The 23208-nt window shown below is 40.9% G+C and overlaps 2 protein-coding genes across 3 annotated transcripts; both read left to right on the top strand.

Annotated features, from left to right (window-relative positions):
• Positions 1-8840: 8840 nt before the first annotated feature.
• LOC148341506 (microsomal glutathione S-transferase 1-like) lies at positions 8841-10572 on the top strand. 2 transcript variants are annotated; one of them, XM_088288466.1, is made up of 4 exons: positions 8841-8971; positions 9056-9188; positions 9259-9350; positions 10160-10572. In XM_088288466.1, the coding sequence occupies exons 2-4, from the start codon at positions 9072-9074 to the stop codon at positions 10404-10406; spliced, it is 456 nt and encodes a 151-aa protein (XP_088144592.1). In that variant the 5' UTR covers positions 8841-8971; positions 9056-9071; the 3' UTR covers positions 10407-10572. The 2 variants fall into 2 exon arrangements, with proteins under 2 accessions (XP_088144592.1, XP_088144591.1); XM_088288465.1 differs by having other exon boundaries at positions 8913-9188.
• Positions 10573-10714: 142 nt separating this feature from the next.
• On the top strand, positions 10715-13618 carry LOC148341507 (microsomal glutathione S-transferase 1-like). The gene is made up of 5 exons (XM_088288464.1): positions 10715-11544; positions 11812-11830; positions 11922-12046; positions 12132-12223; positions 12338-13618. The coding sequence occupies exons 1-5, from the start codon at positions 11509-11511 to the stop codon at positions 12582-12584; spliced, it is 519 nt and encodes a 172-aa protein (XP_088144590.1). The 5' UTR covers positions 10715-11508; the 3' UTR covers positions 12585-13618.
• Positions 13619-23208: the final 9590 nt, after the last annotated feature.

Below are 23208 nucleotides of genomic sequence, written 5' to 3' on the forward strand. Positions count from 1 at the left end.
ATGATTGTTCTGTTGCCTTTGTTGAGCGATACAACGGGTAACAGGGTCCCAGTTCCACCACGTTAATTTTTTAAAAGAAAGCACAAGACGTGTATTCCTTGAAGAAATGTTTGGCACTGCTTATGCTAAATATTATAACATCCAGCCAGTGATGTCTTTTGTCTTTTTTTTTAAGCTTTTATCTCCTCTTATCCACGGGAGGCCTTTACCTTTGCCACTGAGCCTCATAACAGCATCTCAGAAATAATTTAAGTATCCCTTTTTTTTATTATAAAAAAAAAAAAAAAAAACAACGCTAAGACAAGTTGGAAGAATTTCAAAACGAGATCAAAGTGTGCAGTTTCTCCATCGCAAGGGCGTCAGCTTTCTCTTCAGCGCCGCGCGATGATCAAGTGCGTTGTTTTGTTAAAAGGCCTGTCCTGGATTGCTGAGATGTAAACGCAGTACGTGTCGGCGTATTTACAGGCGTGTGTGTGAACAGCAAATTAAATGTCAAGTTGAATGACGGAAGCAGACAATATATGAGCACATTATGTCACCGTGGATGATCATATTTAGGGTGAGGGTGACGGGTTCACCGGCAAAAATTATATCGAAATAATAGTGCTGTTTTTTTTTTAAATAAAATAATTCCTCTGAATTATTATTATTATAAGTCATTCAATCCATAAGACATACATAAACATTTTCAAAAACGTAGTCCCCGCCTCCCAAAGACGTATTTATACGTTTTTGGTTTTTTTGCTCCTTAGCTCTGTGTTTTTATAGAACACAATATTCTGTTGGCCTCACATAATCAGTCAAAATCCAGAAAGACGCAGGAATTGAGAGGGTTTCCTCGAGTGGAAATTTCTGGGATTAAATAAGTTAAAGAGTATTCCGTATAATAAATATTAGGGTTGCGCATTTTGGTAATTAAAAACAATTTGATACGAACACACCGGGTACGATACGATTCAAGAACCGTACATATTACATTTTTAAATTTTATACCACTATATATATATATATTACATATAAGGGGTGTACGTTTTTCAATCATTTTTATTTTTAAACCAACTCAGCTTCACTCATTCGCAAATAGGAAAAGACGCCATCATTGATATCAGAACAAACTTTTTATTTTTTTATTCCAGCATGAAGTGAGACAGGACAAGCTAGTTCTCTTTTTATATACAAACCGACGTTATCAGAATAAGGTGGGAGTTTTTATGTATCAAAACATTTCAATTAAGCCGTTTGGTAAAGTGCTTCATATCTGAATAACATTTAATATTCCGTCTAAAAAACACACGTGTAGTCATTTTGATACGAGTATTATAATTTTTATAATTTTAATAAAGTATTAAAATTGTATATTTTCACGTTAATTAAAACGGCTGCAGTGATTTTTCCTGTTTAAAAAGCAACTGCATGTAACAACAAATTTAGCAATCAGCTTGCATATTTGTTTCAAAAAATATCGACTGGTCTTCTTGTTGTAGTTGCAAGACGCTTCTTTCATTGATTCGGATTTGTCGCCGTTTGTGATGCGACGGCAATGGTCTTGTCAAGATGATCTCCTTTCTTATAAAATCTGAAAGAATTTTTTTAAAAAAATATTTTAATTAAAATTAACATTCATTCATTCTGAATAAAAAAATAATAGGACATTGGGAATTTTGTGTATAATTATTTTTGTTAATTATATCGATAAAAATTACGTGCCGATGGGATGTGTGCAACATCGATTAAATACATGTATTGTTACACCCAAACAGGAGTCAGTGAAAAAAATCCACACGAACCCCGAATAGTTGACAGATTTTGGGAAAAAGGCAGAAGTCCGTTCATTATAATGTCAGCACTGATCAATCATTCATCGCAACCGTTATTTCAAATTGAGACAAGCCCCACCTGAGGCCAGGCGGGAAATGTACACTCTACTTACACTGCGGGGATTTATGGAGTTAGCCCATTATACACCTAAAAGTTTCTCAGACTTCAGTTACTCTTTTCTTCTTTCCCCCTGCATAAATCTCGGGATAAATCCGGGCTTCACAGAAGAGATTTTTTTTTTTTTTCCTTTTCAATTTCATCACCACCCCTGACTGACAAGTATCATTATGGATAAAATTATCTTGGTAATTATCCTGCCCGGAAAGATTTATATCTCTTTGTGAGGGCTGAAAGGAAAGGCTCGGGATATTGAGCGGCGGTTACATGCAACTCTACAGAGAGGAGAGAGAAAGTGCTTTGTTAAAATAGCGCCATAATGAGGCGCTGAGGCCCCTCCCGCTGTGCGAGATCCTTGCCTGGCTGGATCACCCAGAGTGCATTGCTTTTAGTCTGCCAAATTCATTTGGGGTAACGAGCATGGCACAAAAAAAACAAAAAAAAAAACTTTCCACAATTAGGTAATTGCTCAGTATGCTTGATATGCCGTTTTCTGTCTCAAAGAAGAAATGAGGGCATATATATATATATATATATATATATATATATATATATATATATATATATATATATATATATATATATATATATATATAGACATATTAACTAAAAAAAACGCAATTTAATATTTTAACTCAGTTAAACATTTTTAGAATTGTTTCTAAGAAAAATGCCTGCGAAGTACGTCCATATCGTATTCAAGGATCAACAAAAGCTATTAGAAAAGTCTTTGATTAAAATACACATATTTGGTGATTTTACAGTAATTACAAGTTATTATTCAAGTAAATACCTGTTACAAGCTTCCCCAAAAAATAGTAATTGAAAAATGCGATTAATCATAATTAACTGAGTAAAAAAAAAAATGGATCTTTGACGACTTTGGCTGTCAATGGCAGTAAATGAGTAAATTACAGTTTTTGTTTTTTTTAATAACGTAGTTGAAAAATGTAATCTCCTGACAGCACAAATATATATACATAACATACTATTTTTTTATTTTAGTTTTGCTTTTTTTGCGCGTAATGCTGACGATTGATGGGAACTTAAAAAAAAAAACAGACTAAGCACTGACGGAAGTGGATTTTCGTCCATCTGAGTAATCATCAAGAAACCAGGTCCTATGCCGACGGACCTCTGAGCCAGTCACTGATGCATGCCGGTTATACTTATGTGTCATTTGTTTGAGTTTTTTGAGATTTTGGGGGTGGGGAGCATGATTTTTTGTTTCAATCTCATTGACATGATCCAAAAAAAAAAGTTTACAAGTGGAATATTTGTCACATTCTTGTGGATGAGGGGAAACCCAAAATGTAGGGAAGCAGAGAGCAGTTTAAAACCAAAAAGGGTTTAATTTCCAAAAGAAAAAAATAATTAAATGCAAACAAAGGTACTAAGCCGAACAAAAATGAATGCAAAAGCTCAAAACAACACAGATCAAAGCAGCAAACAAACATTTGGAAAAACTGACAGCAGATAAAAGACAACATACACTGACAACCAACCAACAAGAACTGAACAGAACCAGGGAACTAAATACAAGCGAACTGACGAGACAACGAGGAACACCTGGACAAGAGAGAACGTGTTGGCGGGATCTGATTGGCTAACACAAGGGCGTGGCCGGCCACTCACAGGCCTACACAATAAACTCTAACGATGCACAGAGGGACACAAGAAAAACCTGAACCTAAAACCTGAACCTAAAAACCAAACCAAAATCAACCAAACCAGATCATAACGAGTGCTGTGATGATATTTTTTTATCAACACAATTATTTGGGTCGCATTTTGAACACTCTCCACCGGGAGTTTCTGCTTCAGCGCACAATGTAATTCACGCAAACAACAATTGTTGCGGTGAAATAATCAAATCGCACCGCCCCGGAGATATCGTGAAACTGCATTTGCGATGGTCACGACAACCCATCCGCGGTCAATATTATTCATCATATAATTTCGTCCCAGTCGATAAACGGCAGCGTTGCGTTCACTTTAGTGTACTTCATTCATGTCCGGACCTTGTGGCTTTTACCGCTCTTCTGTATGTTCCGGCAGATTTTAACAGCCAATGACAAGGTTTTTATACGCTGCCAGATGTGCTAACTAGTTTGATCACCCACCTCAACAATGGCTTGCTAAAAAGGTGGACGTAATGAGGGTTCGGGGCCACGTTCGCGAGCGAGTAAAAAGACAAAGCCTAAAGGCCTGCGCCTAATGAGCAGCTGTGTGACTCTCATTAAGAGCCGAGCGCAACTGCTGATCCTTAATGAGCTTCTTCATTAAGATACATTCGGAGGGGAATGTTGTGTAGGTTTAGTACCCCAAGCACTGGGGCGGCCTACCACCAACAGGGAAAACCATTAGAAGCATACCCACTGACTGGATGTGGGTTATAGCACTCATCTTCCGAGATTAAGATACTGTCAATCAAAAATGATTGGAGCTGAAGCTCGTAAATGGGCGCAAATGCAGCATAGCTATTTGAAAAAAAAAAAGCATGCCATGATGTATTAAGACCTTTGGCAAACATCATAATATGGAACTGATCAAATTCCGCAATGCGGTCGCGTTCCTAAATGGCTGAATTTCACAAGTCGGGTTATTTGAGAATTCAAGTGGTCCTAAAACAGAACAATGTGGCACGCCTTTTGTCAAGACGACAACTGATTGACTGCTGTGGTTTTTGACTGATTATGTTTGGTAGAATTGCTCTCAAAATGGGATTGATAGAATCTAAAGTTAACTGGTGATGGGAAAATGAAGCTTCATATTTGCTTCATGAACCAGTTGTTGTATTTTTGAGTCCTGTAGATGGCACAGGAAAGAAGATTCATCAGAATTTCATCAGATTTTGTGTATCGATAAAGTTGTGTGCCATCTGTATAAAAACCGGGAGCATTTTCCAAATCTGACCCTGGTAAAAACCAAACAGGACCGGTCCGAGGACGGACCCCTGTGGTACTCCATGCTTTCCTTTTGCATGCACATTAAAAACAGTCTTCATGACTGAAATTTACAAACTAGGGTTTAAAAAAATGGGAAGTCAAGTTTGCTTTCAGCCCAATGTTGAACCGAGAGGGCCATCTACTGGAGTCCAAAAATACTCCAACTGGTTCATGAAGCAGATTTGAAGCTTCATTTACCCATCACTAAAGACAACTTCCATTTTGGATTTCTTGGCGGTCAACCTGAAGATCAGTTTCTGTCGATGAATCGATAAAGTTGTGGGAGCGTTTTCCAAATCTGACGCAGGTAAAAACCGAACAGTACCGGTCCGAGGACGGACCCCTGCGGTACTCCATGCTTTCCTTTTGCATGCACGTTAAAAACAGTCTTTATAACTGAAATTTACAACTGATCTCACAAGCAGGATTTCAACCCATCTAAGGCAGTTTCTGAAACACACAACTCACGCCATTTACTACTTCCTCAACAATCTTGGCGACAAAAGAAAGACCGGTTTATAATTAAGGCCTTTGTAGAGAGAGTAGCTGTTTTTAAGAAGAGGTTTGATTACAGCTACTTTTAAGGACTGTGGTGCATAGCATGTCAATAAAGACATATTGATCATGTTAAGTACAGCCGTGCCAACCGGCGGAGGAGTATACTTAAGTAGACGATCTCTTGAGGAGTTACAAGTGGACCGAAGAGGAGGAAGTCTGAACAAGAACAAAATGAACCTTGTCACTCGTGGGAAACCACGACAATGGAAGGTTTTTCGGATTTTCTTCAGAAATGATAAATGTCACAGATTTGTCTCTTTTGAGGTTCAGGTAAAATGACAAAATAAAAAACCCTGCCCAGTATAGTCTTATCAGAGCATTTCTCCTGCTTGGCTGCTAATCTGATTTCTTATTTTCTTACTGCCCTTGGGCCACCGGTGTGTGAATGGGGTCAAATGAAACCCAATTGGACAAGTTAATCACGCAATATTTATGGTTTAACCCACAGGTTGCGGGAGGGGGGGGCAGTGGGGGCGGGGTGGTGGTGGTGGGGGGGGGGGGACGCTTGCACTTATCAATTCGATCAGTCGGGGTCACCTTCCAAATCCTGATTATATGCCGCCAAATTTATAGCCCGCCCCCAACACGGTATGCGCTTGCAGAATTCGGCTTTCATTGATTGGCGGCTCCGTGTGACAGTCCTGAAAGTAATGCGGACACCGGTTGTGATCAATAAAAAAATGTATGTGCCTAGAACCTAGGAGGCATTCTGTAATGAAATCAATAACTTTGCTTGGCTTGTGGCATTAAGATCATTGGCCAGGCTGTTATTTAGTCATTGTTGTCCTACACCAGCGGCATAACCTGGCGACCATAAGAAATCAATGGGAACACAGCGCAGCTCGCATCCCAATTACTGGCAGGGCTGGCAAGGAATCAATGCGGCTTTTAGCCATTACCACTCCTTGAGGGAAATCACAGGACATTAGTTTTCTCGGTGAAATCTGCTGCACAAAAGGAGGACGACGGGGCGCTCCGTGCGAGCTGTTTTGAAAGTGCATGGATAAGTAAGAAATGCAGGAGGGAGAATATTGTTGCTGTGCTTGGTGATGTGTTTATCAGTTAAAAAAAATTTGAAACAGAGCCCCAGGTAAAATGAATGTACTTTTTTTGACGTCTATACTCGTCAATGGCAGTGAATGAGTTAAGAGCTTATTTGTGCCCTTCTGTTTTGGTTAGCAATAAGTTCAAATAGGATGAGCAGTTTGTTTGTTCTTGTCTTAGAGTTTTTTGTTTTTTGAGGGGTGAGGACAAGGATTGGAAAAAGTCCAATCCCAATTTTGCGGGTTTGACAAAATTCTTGTCTTTTACGCAGACTTTTAAAAAATGCTAATTTTGCTCTGGTGCCTTTGCTCACTGAAACGGGGTGAAATCAAGTTAAGGTGGTAAAACAGAACTGATGTTTTAAGACATTTTGAAAAACAATCATAACCAGAAAAAAACTAGCGTCACCAGGCGTATTTATACGACGACCCGTATAAATGTTGCTTCTTTGTTCTTGCTTCACCGCAGCTCGAAAAACAAAACAAAACCAGGACTGCACGACCTCGTGCGATTGCGAGTATGAACGATGAGCACTCCAAAAAAAAAATGGGCGACGCAACGGGTATTAATCTGTTTTGCGCAAACACAAACCCCCTCTGTTCCAAGCAACGAGAACAGGCAAAACGTCAGGCACCGAATAACTAACATTGATGGCTTGCGTGTCACCTGTTATTAGTCTCACGCTTCCACATGTATCAGCGTGTCAAAATCATGGAAAACACGCCTCGGGCCATATAGACAAACTACCAACATTCTGTTTCTATTTGGCAGCTGACGCTCGCTCGCGACGTCCTACAACAGTCGACGACTCCCCTCCCCAAACTGGCACACGCACCCAACAAAGTGAGTGTGCCGGGCTTGCTGGGATGTGACTGGCAGGTGTTTTGCACGCTCTTTTCAAAGAGCGTCACGCTGGCAAGGCGGTGTTTCAAGCGCGCGGTGTTTCAAGCACCTGGCTCCCAAACATTGCGACATGACGCGCGCTTGATTAAAGCGAAATGACAAGAGTTGGAGACAAAAGTGATTGTGACGACCGTGCGGCTCGGGTCTCGCCGCAGTCTGGGGTTGAGTTGTGTTGACGGAAGGAAAGATGTTAAATGTAGCCGTGGATATCACCAAGGAGAAAATTGTACTTTTGGTTGATTTTCTGACACTTAGCAAGTTGGTTTAGTTAGCGGGCTCGCAATTATATCAAATTAATATATATATTTTTTTTATATGGACCCAGGTCCTGCTCGAATTAAATAACACAAAGCTTTTCTGTAAAATTATATTTATTTGGTGTGTCAGCATAGCTAGCTAGCTAGCTGCATGCTATAGATGACTGGTAGAAATTAGCCTAGCTCGTACTGATAGCTAACTCATCGTAAAAAAGACCGGAGCTTCTTAACAAATTTGGCGAAGAGACCCTTCACATTGTCACGTGGCTGAAATCACGCCTCGCGAAAATTAAATAACGTAAAACTTTCCTATAAATGTATTTTTTTTCAAGGTGTCAACATAGCTAGCTAGCTAACAGAAGTGTAGACGACTGGTAGAAATTAGCCTAGCAAGTACTGATAGCTAACTCATCGAAACAAAGGCTGTAGCTTCTTACCAAATTTGGTAAAGAGACCCTTCACATTGTCACATGGCTGAAATCACGTCCCGTGAAAATTAAATAAAACTTTCCTATGGATTGATATTTTATTAAGGTGTCAGCATAGCTAGCTAGCTAACTGCAGGCTGTAGACTACTGGTAGAAATTAGCCTAGCTAGTACAGATAGCTACAAAAGAACTAGCTTCTTAACAAGTGGGGTAGACAGGACTTATAAAATCAATAATTCAAATCCTATATATCGACAATTTAATACTACAACTAGTGCTCAGTCGTTTTCAGCAATTATCGCCAAACAATGTATCTCGAAACAAATCTCGTAATTTACGTCACAGATAACTGAATCTGCCCATTTATTTGTCACGGGCTATTGACTGATCGCATCATTCGTGCCAGAAGGCATACTAAAACATTCAATAGCTCAAATTTGAGCTTTCAAACATTTCATAGCAATTAAAACAGAATTTTTTTTTTTTATACAACCTTGACAAACGAAAACATTACATTAAATCACAGATAGCCCGGATGTGCACTCTGTTAACATTTTTGGGCAAAAGGCTAACGTGGATAAAAGGTATTTAAAATTCTTCAGTCCTAATCATCTTGATGTCATCCATGTCTTCAAAACAGGCCATTGAGCTTGGGAAAGAAAAACCAAAAATGTATTTTCGGTCGCAAACTGTCGGCTGCTCGGAGAGTTGTGAGCAGGCATGTTGATCAACAAACTAGTCGGCGCTGGATCGCTTCACAAACGTGTCGGTTGATCATCTGGCTCACATGTCTCAATGTGGTCTGACTCCACCCCCTCGAGGAAGTGGGTCAAGGGTTGACTTGCGTTAGATAACACATTCCGGTCTTGTCTCGCTGAAACTGACACTACACGATCAAGTAGGCCGATCAAAACGGCCGCTTCTGCACATGTTTACTTTTTACAAGTCAACATTTATACGAATAATCGTCTTTCTCTGTCAGCTGTAAAGCAGTGACCATGTTGGATCTGATGCAAGATGACGTTTTCAAGGCGTTCAGCACTTACGCGCTTATTGTTATCCTGAAGATGATGTTTATGGCACCTTTGACAAGTTTTTACCGCTTCAGGAAAGGGGTAAGTCAACGTGAGTTGTCTCTTAAATGAGATGAAAAACATGATTTCAACGCCCAAGTCCTTGTTTTAGTCTTTCACTTCTGAGGAAGATGTGGCCCATAAGCCCGTGGAGGAGAGAAAGAAGCTGCTGAGAACCCACCCGGATGTTGAGCGAGTTCGTAGGTGAGAGCGACCCAACTGTTATGTTCCATGATTTGGTGGTTTACAAGTTGTCTGCAAGGACCTGAAGACATTTGAATGTGTTTGGATGTATGAGCGGGCAAAGGACTTGGACTTTGAACACCTTAAGGTCGACTACTAAGAATGTTTAATTGTTCAATCACTAGTATAAAATAGCTGGTGGATTATTGTTGGGGGCGGCACGTTGGCCTCACAGTGCGGAGGTCCTGGGTTTGATTCCGGCTCCGGCCTTCCTGTGTGGACTCCCCGTGCCTGCGTGGGTTTTCTCCGGGTACTCCGGTTTCCTCCCACATTCCAAAAACATGCACGGCAGGTTGACTGACCACTCTAAATTGTCCCTAGTTGTGAGTGAGAGCGTGGATGGTTGTTCGTCTATGTGTGCCCTGCGATTGGCTGGCAACCGGTTCAGGGTGTCCCCCGCCTACTGCCCGAAGACAGCTGGGATAGACTCCAGCACCCCCCGCGACCCTAGTGAGGACAAGTGGTACAGATAATGGATGGATGCAAGGATTATCTATGTTTTTAAAACGTAAATCAGGGGTCTTCAATCCTGTTCCTCGAGCGCCGGTGTCCTGCCCGTTTTCATCTCTCCAACACACCTGATTCAAATGATCAGGATTGTTTTCTAGCTTCTGCTGTTCTTGCTAATTATCTGATCATTTGAATCAGGGAGAAATGGAAAACACGCAGGACAAGGCCTTCGGGGAACAGGATTGAGGACACCGGATGTATTTAGGTTTAGTTGTAATGGACTCCTTGTAACTTGTTATTATGGTGTTTTTGGTAACCAGATGTCACCTGAATGACTTGGAGAATGTCATTCCCTTTGTGCTGGTTGGCTTCTTCTACGCCCTGAGTGGACCAGAACTTCCCACCGCCCTGCTTCATTTCCGCATCTTTGCCGGTTGTCGCTTCTTCCACACCATCTCCTACGTCGGGGCTTTTCCTCAGCCGTGCAGGGCTCTGTCCTTTCTCGTGGGCTTGGTAGCCACCATATCCATGGCCTACAACGTCTTCAGTAAAGTTTTCATTCTCTGAAGATAACAGCCACTGTTCCGCAGCCATTTTCTGCATTTGGACGTCGATGCTGGTCCAACTTCTACGTGTCCCGTTAACCATCTAACAAATTTCACATTTTCATGCTGGTCAGTTCACGCATTATTCACTCGAACAATTTGGCAAATAAAAATTTTTCATGAAACCATTTTCATGAGTATTTTTTTTTTTTGGGTCAAATAAAAGTAAAACTAAAAGGTATCGCATCAGTCGGGCCAGAAGGCATGCTAAAACATTCACGAGTTCAAATTTGAGCTGTCAAGTAACAGAAACATGAATAAAAATCTAGCATAGCCTTGAAAAACAGAAACATGACTCTACTCTCAGAATTTGTAGCAGCGAAGACCGGACCTTGATCTTCACCCTGCTCTTAAAGGGGGATCCCGAGGTGCTATCAGTCCAGCGCGCCCTGAGTCTTCCCTGGCGCCCACCCTTAGTGGGACATGCTCAGAACACCTCACCAGGAAGGCGTCCAAAAGGCACCCTAACCATTTGCCGGCGCAACCTCAGAGGAGCTCCGTCTCTACTCCGAGCCCTTCTGGATAAAACAACTTCTCACCGTATTTCTATGGAGCGAACTCATTTGAGCATCTTGTCTCCGTGATCTTGGTCAATCACAAGCCATGATCGGAGTGGTACATCCAACCTTTTCCAGTTTAGGACTATGGATTCCGTTCACACTTGGTTGTGAAACCGCTTCAGTGAGACTTGAAATTCACGGCTTGATGAGGCCAACAGGACGAGACCATCTTCCAAAAGCAGAAACCACCAAACTGAACCCCCGCGCTATCTCGGATGCCCCACAAATCCCGTCTACAAATGTTATGAACAGAATGAGAGATGTCATATACTTAAAAGTTAAATACAACTGAACTGCACTGACGGTATTTGGGGAGGGACATTCTGAGCCGAGATGAGAAGAGCTGAAAGTGGGGAGAGATGACCAGCCCGGAGAAGTGGGAAGAGGAGGGGCTATATTGATAGAAAATTGGAGGGGGAGCAGAGTCAAATCTATCGAAAAACAGGTTTAACTCGTTTTCCCTGTCCTGGTCTCCTGTTGTGCCTCGTCCACCCTCCATTTGTTATGCGTCCAGACCTCTCTGGCATGGTTCTGCTCAAGGTAGTTTTCTTGTTACTCTCTTTGTAGTTTACTCTTTATCCTGTGAAATGAAATGTCTTCAGTCGAGGATTTGTTGTTTGAAAAACTTTCTCACTAAACTAATGATCCAGTGCTTTCCAAACAGAAATGTATATCATATGTCATGGTAAGACTATTACTATCCTACACATGTGAGCTGCACAGTAGGTCCGAGTCCTTGGCTCCACCCCCACAGTGATCAGGCAAAGGGTGACTTATTTCGTAACGCATTCCATTCTTGTCTTGCAGCAACTGACACCGCACGCAGGTAAGCTGATCAACCTCACTGATACTACAAGTATATTTCCCGGTACTTTTATCAAATCACGCTCAACATTATTTGTCGTTTTCATCTAAAGCGATAATGATGATGGACCTGATGCAGGATGAAGTGTTCATGGCTTTCAGCACATACTCACTTATTGTTATCATGAAGTTGATGGTCATGGCACCAATTACGGGTTATTACCGCTTCAGCAGAGGGGTAGGTAAACACCAGTTGTGTTTTCAACGACTGTTTGAAAGTGAAACAATATTTTTTCGGCGGGCTTTGCATGACCACGGTTTAGGCTTTCGCCAATGAGGAAGATGTGGGGAATAAGCCGAGGGAGGAGAGAAAGAAGATGGTGAGAACGCACCCTGAAGTTGAGCGAGTTCGTAGGTGAGTGAAAATTCAGATTCGGATTCTGATTGAATCACTAAGCAGAGATATTTCTAGTAACCTGTCCCAGGTCATCCACACTTTTTGTGACCAAAGTTTGTTTTTGTTTCCCAGATGTCACCTGAACGACTTGGAGAACGTCATTCCCTTCGTGCTAGTGGGCTTTTTCTACGCTTTGAGTGGACCGGAACTGTCAGCCGCCTTGCTTCACTTCCGCCTCTTTGCCGCTTCTCGGATCTGCCACACCATCGTCTACCTGGCTGCTTTGCGTCAACCCTGCAGGTTTCTGTCCTTTATCGTGGGTGTGGCGGTCACCCTCTCCATGACCTACAATGTTCTCTGCAAAGTGCTCGTTCTTTGAAGACGACAGCCACCGCCGCTCGACTGATTTCACATTCCATTGGATTTGGGAGTAATTGTTACTGAATGTTGAGAATCCCAATTAAAAGCAAACTTTCTACCTCATTTGAATCAGCGCAAGCATGGGAGCGGTTCTCAAAACCTCTTTTACAGAGAATTATATGATTGCCCCCCTTTGTCCGGTGACCTGGGCTGTAAGGTAATAAAGACTCCTCAGGTCGGGGGATGGGGTGGGGGTTTGCTGTGTGGGCCTTAGAGGGACACCCGGGCGGGGGCTGCATACCAGGTTCGAAGCGGTCCCTAGGGGCTATTTATCTTTTCTATGATCAGTCAGGAACGCTCCTGTGCATTAATGGAGAATACCGCATCATCCTACTCCAACACATGAACAATCACTTTTGATCATTCCTCAACGTCAATTATGTTTAACAGAAGATTTATCATATCTTTAAGAAGAAATTGGTCTTCAGATGAAATGAAAGATAGGTTAGTGTTTCAAAGAGGGCTGCTGTCGGAGGATTGAGGATTCAGAGCCACGTGTAGTCCTGAAGTGTGAAAAGGCATCTGAGGCACTCCAGGATTTTTTTTTGTGGACTCTACTTGCTGCAAAGTCTGTTCAACTACCAGAAACATTCTAAGTGGCCCACAGACTTTCAAGATTAGACTTGGGGTCAGGTCACTCACTTAGCTGGTCTTTCATTGCCACAGCTGAGTCAGAATGTTTGATTGTTTCTGGAGGGACGATCTCTTGGTTGATTCAGGCTTGTCTTAAGCCTTGCTTTGTCTTACTCATGATCTTTTAGGTGTCTTGAGTCTTTGAGGGGCGTCATTCTCAACCCCAGCAATATCACTTGGTTGAACTCCGGATAGTCATGTCTGGTCAACTCTTGGGTCACTTGAGTAAGCTGCCATATTTGGAGAGTCCTCAGGGGTCAGTTGACTAATCCATATTTGGAGAGTCTTCAAGAGAGCCTGTTTTTGTTAGGTGGCTTCTCAAAGACCGGTTGATAAGTTTACTTTGTTGTATCTCTGACTTGTGTAGTTGAGAAGAATAGCACCGTGTTTGACGAGTACACAAGGTCTCCTGACAAACCTGATAGCTGCTTTAACTAAATAAGTCGGTTCTACGACTACAAACACAGTTGTTTGAACAGTTTTATTTAAAAATCTTTGAAAATGAGCCGCAAGCTGCGAAAGCAAAAGTTTTCCGATTTCTGTTTACCTTCGATTGGGTGTCACCGGGTCGGAGCCACTCCCAGTTCATTTGAGGTTCGTAAAACTCCCGATGTTTCCTGTTGTTCAGCGAACCGTTGTATTCCAAAGATGATTTCGGATAAGACCTAAGAGCACAAATCAAACCAGTTGTTTCGGATCTATGTGAACGATAATCGTTTTGATAATGTTGGTACCCATACAATCAATCCAGTAAATTAGGTACTGCAACTTACTGACAACCAGTTGTACGGTTGTACGCTTCCCCTTGCCCAAAGTCACCTGGGATCGGTTCCAGCTTACTCGTGATCCAAATGAGCATAAGTGGCTAAACATCCTCAAATATGTTTTTATGTCTGATCATCGTTGCTCAGTACTCAAGATATTCAAAGTCTGAATATGGCAACAAGTTAATAAACTTTGGTTGGCGTGTTAACTATGGCACTCACTTGATGATCTGGCAGAATTCTATATTTACAACGGTTGACTTTTATGTCATGTTCGAACAGTACTTTGATCAAAAGCAGAAAAGGGGCAAGTCTGGGGCAACGCCCGCTACGTTTCACAATCGGTGGGAAGGATTCCAGGCAATTGTGTAAGCTGTCTGCTGTGTATGGAGAGAAAAAAAAAAAAAGCACCATTGTATTTAAATTAATAATGATTTTGAGTCTAAAGTCTTTTGCCTGTTTTTTTTTTTTTTTTAATTAAAAAAATTTCCCCCTTTTTTCATTGTTTGTTTGGTCAATATGGAAGGCGATGTGAACACAGTAATTCAATTCTGTTGCAAAAAAAAAAAAAAAAGTCTGTGAGTTCCGAAATGCACATTTATCATGATTGATCAGTATTTACCGCTGTTTCTTAAAAGTAAATGACACTTTACAACTGCAGCGGGAGCCTGGGAGCTATCGATTGTTCTTTAATACGACTTGTAAAAGCAAAATGTCAGTCAGGAGAATATTAAAAGCAGTGGAAGAAACATCCAGGTCTGACTTGTTGACTATTATTGCGCAATCATTTTCTTTTATCTACTATTATTGTTAATTGAAAGTTTGAAAAACACTTTGAACCACAAAAACATGGAGCGATTGTCACTGACTATAGTAATTACCATTCAACCTCCGGTAAAATTAACATATTATTTTGTCATCAGAATGTCTCGTAATTGAAGAAAAGGTTTCCATTTTGATATATGTGGTCCCAAAATTAAATCTTTAATGAAAATTATTGTGGAAATGTAACCAAGTAAATAATCAAATAAAGGCCTCGTGATTAACTCATTCACTGCCATTGACGGGAATGGACGCCAAAATGTCCATTTATTTTACCCGGGCTGGCAGTTAATGTATTTCTTCCCCAAATCGACTCCTGAATAAATCACTACAACTTTATTTACAGAGTGCATTCCATCTTTTATTATTTTTATTCAATTTATTTTTTAATTTATTTTTTATTTTATTATATTTGCCACCCTGCTTATTTCAGTGCAATTAGCGACAATAAAATTTGGAAAATGTTTTTCCTTGAATAATCAGATACAAAAAAATGCGTGAAATTGTTTTTTTGTTTTTTAGTTGTATTTGTGCTTATCTTAATAGACAGCTACCTCCCCATTGAAATCATATTTTACTGCACTACTTAAATGTCGCCTGTCGATCGTCACAATTTCAATTAAATTAAACTATTTATTTATTGATAATTACTAACTATTTATATATATTTTTTTGTCCATATTATTTGATAATTGGACGATTAATCCAATTTCATTTTCACTTCTTAATATTCTGGGGAAATTAATGTTTCACTGTTTTTTTTTTTGGGGGGACAAAATACTAATAATTCAATTTTCATTTAATTGCCAAGCAGTTCCGGGCATATTTGTAATAACTAAATGTATAAAGTGTATCAGCGGAATTTTAATGCAGTTCTTTAGAAAAAAAATTATTGTGAATTGTTCCTTCACTGGGAGGATTCAAAAGTGTTTCTCCTTGCCACTAGAGGGAAGCATTTTAAAAGTCAACCGGGGTTACTTGCTCATTAGGAATCATTTATGGACCAGGTGCAGCTCATAAAAGTGTCTCAGCTCAAGCAATTAACTTCATTAGCTTTGCTGCGAACATTCCTCTGCATATCCCCACAACGCTGCTTTTCTTTCATTTCAAACCGGGTGCAAAAAAAAAAAAACACCCTGCTGAATGTCACATATTTAACACTGGGCTTAATTGACATGCATGAACACAACTCCGTTTTAGCCTCATCCGCAATTGCTTTTTAGACTAGATGCTTGGCCCAAAAAAAAAAAAAAAAAAGGGGGCAGACTTGTTTTGATACAGTGTGTCAGCCGCTGATATGATGAATGCCTCTCGCTGCACATGAAGGTGACTGGCGTCAATCCAGAGCAGTGAAACCCATGGGTGGGCACCGCAAATAGTGGGATGAAATTACCATGAAGGCTGCTTTGGGCGGCTGCTTGTCTGCATTGTGTCCTGTTTCTGTATAAGTAGAGGAGTTTCTGGAAAAAAAAAAAAAAAAATTTATGGGCGCTCATTTGTTCGGGACCCTTGGCCCTTCAGGGTCTCTCATTCCTCAGACAAGCCAAGCATTTCACAGCTTAGGAGAAGAAGGGTGAGGGGTGGGGGGGGGGATAATAACCCCAACACCATTTTTAACGAACAAACTGGAGTTTGTAACACCGAGTCCGCCTCAATACTCAGAACTAAAATTACGTGCACGTATGACGTGACTTAGAGGACAAAAACTAATTCATGCGGATGAATCTGCATTTTGTGCGCACAAACTACTAATTTGTACGCACAAATTACAAATTGGTACAAATTACTTTGGATAAATTAGCGCACATTACTAATTAATGCACTCAAACTACTAATTTGTGCTCACGAAATATGGATTTGTCCGCAAAGTACTTGTGTGCACAAACAAATACGAGCGCTTGCACAAACTACTAATTTATGTGGTTTTGTTTGCTTACGGCCAATATGTGAACATGGCCAAACTACGAATTAGCGCCAACGAACTACTAATTTGTGCACACAAAATTCTAAATCTGGCACACTATAAATTTGGGTGCATATACAAACTACTTGTGCACACAAACTACAAATATGTGTGCATGCACAAATTACTAATTTGTCATACGTCCAAACTACTAATTCATGTGGACGGCCAAACTACTAATTAATGCCAACAAACTACTAATTTGCGCGCATGAAATACAAAATCCTGCACACACTTTAAATTTGTGCACATGTACAAACTACTTGTGCAAACAAACTACAAATACGTGTGCATGCACAAATTACTAATTTGTCAAACGGCCAAACTACAAATTCATGTGCATGGCCAAACTACTAATTGACACCAACAAACTACTAATTTCTGCACACAAACTACAAACTACTTACGCAAACAAACTACAAAAGTGTGCGCATACACAAATAACTAATTTGTCGTACGGCCAAACTACCAATTCACGTGCACAGCCAAACGACTAATTTGTGCTCACGAACTATAAATTCAAGAGCATGTTCAAACAACGAGTGTGTGAACAAACTACAAAAGAATGCACAGATTACTACATGTGCTTTTGTGCGCACGGTCAAATTACTAACACATGCACACAAACTACTAATTTGTGCACATGCACAAACAATTAATTTGCGTGCTCAGACTCCTCATTTGTGTTTAAAATCTATTTAGTTGTGCGCACCAACGAACAACTCGTGCCCTGTGTGCCTTTTTGCAATTCTACTTGAACACAAACGGTGCAGGAACACTTATAGACAGGCAATATATCAATACTCATGAGCATATATTATTTATCCTCTATATAGAAAAATTATTATTCAATCACACATTGTACGAAGTAACACATATTTACGTGCATGCGGGTCAAAAACATTTTTTTTGTTTTTTTTCCACACATTTGTCAACCACAATCCTCCTTCCGTGTCCAGCCCGGGAGGAACATTGACACCAAGTCAGGCATTCTAAATCAGTTAATTAAGCAGACTTCACCCAAGCACGCATCCACTTTTTGATACTGTGTGTAAATTTTATATTTCATGTATAATTAGACGCCGTGTGCATTTGAAAACGTCACCTCACTTACGTCTGTTCTCTTTCTTTTGTGTCTGCGCTTCATTAACTGTCATCCACACGCTAAGGAACTGCCTCGTGTCTTTTTTTCTTTTTTTTTCGGCTTTTTTAACCGCATCGCCGCTTAATTAGATACAACTTCAAAGTAACGCTCCACGCGGAGATGAAGAAGATATTTATATCTTACAGCGGCACCCTAAGGTCCCGGATATGCAATGAGAAGATGGCAAGGACGATTTACGGGAATGGGAATCAATTGGGGTGCCATCGGGTGGACATTTTGAGGCCACCAAAATCTTTATTCCTTTCCCTCGCATCGTGGACAGTTTAGTTTCACTGAAATAGTCCGAGAGTCATTTATTTACTACAAATAATTTATTTTGCTTCCTCTCTAAGCTTAGCCTATAAGTCTGCTAGCTTAATGCTAACACATAATGGGAAACACCATAGACAGGCTAATGATTAGCACAAGTAACATATTTGAACACAAAACAATGCATACAAATTATATAAGTGTTCACGCAGGGCTATATTCTTTATCCTCGGCAAAGAATGTAAAAAAAAAAAAAGTGATTATTATTTTAAAATTCAGAATATAAGCTAACGCACGCATTGTAATCACCACAAACAAAAAAATGCTGCTGAATACCACTTTCAATGTGCAACAAATGGAAATTTGTTTTCCTGAGCAGTTTTCATCCATACAAAAGACCACATCAACACTTTCACTTATGCATCACCTCCCAACTTTTTCCTTCGACCCGCCGGTGACTGCATAAGCACGAGTTTGAAAAGCTGCCACTCTACACACCTAAATTTTATGAGTAGCGCTGCGGTATATTTACAAATGGAATGCAATTGACCCCGCGCACCGGACATGTTGTGTTCATGCGGCACGGCTGCATTTTGCAACTTACTATAGAATGAATGGATGTCGGGGTTTAACTTTTGCGTTGACTTCCCTAAATGCGTAAAATTGCCGTACATTGAATAATGTTAACACTCAGCGCTGAGCTCTCAAAAATAAACTTCAGCATACAATACTCTGGTTCACAATAGACCCATTTTGTATTCTGTTCTCAAGTCCATATAAATCCGTGGTAGTGAAAATTTCTCCTTTGCCGAGATTGGTTGTTAATTGCACTACCATAGGCTGCCAACGACAAACGTTAGCGTTAGCATTAGCCATGGCAGCTAAATTGATGGCATGACTTAATCAAAACAAGACAAGGACCCCTGAGTGCATTTCCTGGATATTCCGCCAGAGTTTCAGCAAACCTCCAGACGCACGAGGAGGCAGGCTTTGATTGGTTGATAATTGCACTACCATAGGCTGCCAACAACAAACGTTAGCGTTAGCATTAGCCATGGCAGCTAAATTGATCGCATGACTTAATCAAAACAAGACAAGGACCCCTGAGTGCATTTCCTGGATATTCCGCCAGAGTTTCAGCAAACCTCCAGACGCACAAGGAGGCGGGCTTTGATTGGTTGATAATTGCACTACCATAGGCTGCCAACAATAAACGTTAGCGTTAGCATTAGCCATGGCAGCTAAATTGATGGCATGACTTAATCAAAACAAGACAAGGACCCCTGAGTGCATTTCCTGGATATTCCGCCAGAGTTTCAGCAAACCTCCAGACGCACAAGGAGGCGGGCTTTGATTGGTTGTTTTTCTCAGGCGCTGTGGTTTCTTTCAAATCAAATAAGAGACACTGGATTGCAAACTCCCCTTTTTAACTTTTACCAAGAAAAAAAAATGACCTAAATCAGCTTTAGTAAAAGTTGCAGTTGTGACAAAAAAAAAAAACCACCTAATCCACTTTAATTGTATAACCTTTTGAGCTTGACCTCATTGCTGTGTATTTTCTGCACTTCCAATGCCACATTCCATATTATGCAGCCCTCTAAAATATCCACAGCAGCATTTGCATTTTAAAAAGTCCTACTCTCTTAATAAGAAATATCAAAGGGCCAGGCGGGTCACGCAAACAAATAAATAAACACAGTTTAATCTCCGCCGACCCTTGCAGCCAGCCGACTCGTCTTCATATGTTTCAATCAGTGGCCGAGCATGGCTGGGGTCAGCAGATTGCTTATGCTGATCCCAGTGATTGGAGTGCAGGTGATTACCATAAGCAATTTAAATTTTATTGATTTAACCTCTTGAGTGCAGTAATTGAAAAGCAAGGTCTCTTGGTTTTCCACTCCGAGCCGCCTCCTCCCGCCGCGCAACTCGCTTTCCAAGTATTTTGTTTCGTCTGCCTTTTGTTGCAACGGTCACGGAAGCGGTAGAACCGATGGGTCCGCGGCTCGCCCCGGTGACAATGGCGCTGTTCAATGAACAAAACGGCGCGGGTAATTTACAGTCTCGCCGCCGTCGCGCGGTAGCAGAGGTCGCACGGAATGTCCCGTGTTTTCTCCCTTTCATAAGAATAATTTTCTGATAAATTTTCCCGTGAATAGACCGTCATTACTAATCACCATCGCTAACACAAAAGGCCAATTTCTTACTTAATTACAGTTTTTATTTTAGATAACAAGGACAGCCTAATTGTAAATTACCGAGCGGAATTGCCAAAAAAAAACGATATTGCCGTTTGTTCATTAAAATATTCCCGAATGTGCGCCGTATCTTCTTCATTATACCGAGCCATAATGGAGGACTAGATTCTGCCGTCAGATCAATTAATAAATGTAGAAAACTCCACCTGGGAGAGACACTTGTGCGTTCTCCATTTTTCATCAAGCGCCCGCCATTCCTCACTGGGGATCACAATTTCTTGTTTTAATATTTTAGCGCTCTAACTTAAGCTTCCGAATTCTCTCCAGGTAGGACCACTAGATCATCTTGACATTTCAAAGTACTGAAACCTTTGGAGTAAAACGATTTTTATTCAAATCTATTAACGTAATTTATGCTTGTCAGGCGTAGCGGAAGAGGCTCATCCGCCATATTTCACCCGCCGGTCGCCTCAGATGGGGACGCGAATTTGCTCGGACACGTTTGACGCGGGAGCCACGATTACGGCGGGAAAGCGGATGCACCTTATCAGGTGACGTCGCTCACTTCCTGTTTCAACCGGAACTAAATGACAGGAACTCAGGAGATGACTGTTATGAGGCTCGTCATTTAGTTTAATAAACAACTTGAAGGAAAATTATTCAACACAGGACAGCTTTTATTGATTTTCAGTCAGTTAGCTGAGGTGGGCAAAATTGGACTCTATCAAGCAAACGGTTATAATTACTTGACAGCTCAAATACAGAGTAACTGTGCGCAAATGTATATTTTAAATAGCGAAGGAATGTCAGATAAATAGGAATGTGTGATTATTTCCCCAACATTAAAAAAAAAAAATAAGCTTGACCCACAGTTATTTTCTAGCACGTAAAGTTTCTTTCCTGGTAAGCAAAATTCCACTGACTAGCTCCTTACGATTGGACTCGTCTACAACAGATGAGACAGTGCGGCGAGAGGTGCGTGCAGCTCCCCCTAAGTCAGTACGGTAAATATCTGAAAACAGAAAGCTAGCATTGTCGTGCTAGCTTTTTTCGTACCCTTCAATCATGCGCATACCGTTCAGTTTTTTCTAGTTTTTCGAATTTTGGAGCTTTTCCATCTAAGTGTTTTCTTCACATACAGTACATAAATGTTTGGGACCTGATGTGATGAATCAGTTTTGGCTTCTGCACCGAAAGAAATAATTAAAATCAGCTGTCAGACCTAACTCAACTAAAATTGCGTTCCCGAGTGTAATTGACGATTACCCGTAACAGTGTGGCGCCAACTAGTGGTCACTACTGTGGTTGCTCGGGTCATCCTGTACACCACCACCCAACACTGGCCACCCTTTTAGTTAAACGATCCTCAAAACCAAGCGAGCACAAGTCATATTTAAAAAAATATCCCAATTACGTTTTTTGGTGAATAACCACAAGGAAGTTTTGACCTTTGCTTTAATGGTGTCTTGAATTCCATCCAAAGGAAGTAATTGAAGCCCTGCATGCAATTTATGACCGTCTCCAAATCCAGTAAAATAAGCAGCAATGGTGCAAGCATTATGAAGTAAACTCCAACCATTCCTTTCAAGACACACGTTTGGAGTTAATGAGTTCTGCGGGAGAATAATCAATAACCTGCAGGGTGGCTAATTAACTGCTGCTAATCATCCGGAGCCATTTTGGCGAGGCACAAATGTGGCCATTATAAGTAGCCATGTTAATAATAGATAAATCTGACAGTTTTTTATTAGTGAAATAAAAGCAAGCTTATCAGCTGACAGGTCCAAAATTGCTCCGGGGAATAAGTGTTTACCCTTCAAAAAGATTCCCATGCGAAACCAAGATGGTTTTGTTTCGCCGTGGAATGAAGTAACTACAGTGTTAGATTGTGCGTCCCCATTTAGAAGCGGGGACGACATTCCTGGTGGTACAAGACTCGCAGTATTCGCTTAGGCACCCTTTGCATGACCAGGTACTTGAAATAGCACCAACGGATCGCAAAAATCCTGAAACCTGCCCCAGCTTTATGTATTAACAAAGCACGAGGCAGTCGACTGGCGATCAGAGTATTAGAACACTTCAACCATGAAAACTAAGCCGCGATTTTGTAGCGCTCGCCCCGGATTGTGCGCCGGGACCTATTCAGCGCATTTTGAGCTGCGTCAGAAATATTCACACTTGTACTTTACCAGCCAGTTGGACTTTTGTTTCCATCCCTCTGGCCATGTGGATGTGTTCTCACTCTCTTGCAGTTGTTTCTGTCCACTCCCCCCAAAAAAAAGCAATTCTGGTGCAACACCTTGTCATCATTGCGCGGGAAGTTATTCGGATCGAAATGATATAGACGATATAATCTTGCCAGGGGATTGTTGGGTGAAAAAATGCGGTTGCCTTTAAAGATATTTGGACATGTTTCGTTAATATGAGGGCAGCTTGTTAAAGCATCATGCTTTAATCTATAACCACCTCGATCTTTGAAGCAGCAGTGCGTGAAATCACCACGCATTTGGCTGCAAATAGATCGCCAAAGGGATTTTGTTCGGTTGGAGTAAGCCGTACACCAAGTCTGCCTTTGAGCTAGCTGTCTTTATATCATTTAAAGTATTCCTTTGAAAGTTCCCCATTTGTCATGATTTCAAAGAAATAGACTTTCCATTGGCAAGGAGAGGAATAATCGACTGAACAAACAGGAATTTCCAATTTTTAGTTCGCGAGAGTGGTGAGCCATGGCCAAAGCACGAGAGCTAACAGTTAACTCATTCACTACCGGCTGAGTATAAAAAAAAAAAAAA

This window comes from Idiotropiscis lumnitzeri, chromosome 2 (genome assembly GCF_059441095.1).
Source record: "Idiotropiscis lumnitzeri isolate Australia: NSW breed Sydney's pygmy pipehorse chromosome 2, RoL_Ilum_1.0, whole genome shotgun sequence".
NCBI classification, from domain to species: domain Eukaryota; kingdom Metazoa; phylum Chordata; class Actinopteri; order Syngnathiformes; family Syngnathidae; genus Idiotropiscis; species Idiotropiscis lumnitzeri.

Excerpts from the sequence above, each read along its gene's own strand:
- LOC148341506 (XM_088288466.1), top strand. The coding sequence starts at position 9,072 with ATGTTGGATCTGATGCAAGATGACGTTTTCAAGGCGTTCAGCACTTAC. Across the intron at positions 9,189-9,258 it reads TTTACCGCTTCAGGAAAGGG|TCTTTCACTTCTGAGGAAGA; the intron begins GTAAGTCAACGT and ends TCCTTGTTTTAG. Across the intron at positions 9,351-10,159 it reads GATGTTGAGCGAGTTCGTAG|ATGTCACCTGAATGACTTGG; the intron begins GTGAGAGCGACC and ends TTTGGTAACCAG.
- LOC148341507 (XM_088288464.1), top strand. The coding sequence starts at position 11,509 with ATGCGTCCAGACCTCTCTGGCATGGTTCTGCTCAAG. Across the intron at positions 12,047-12,131 it reads ATTACCGCTTCAGCAGAGGG|GCTTTCGCCAATGAGGAAGA; the intron begins GTAGGTAAACAC and ends ACCACGGTTTAG. Across the intron at positions 12,224-12,337 it reads GAAGTTGAGCGAGTTCGTAG|ATGTCACCTGAACGACTTGG; the intron begins GTGAGTGAAAAT and ends TTTGTTTCCCAG.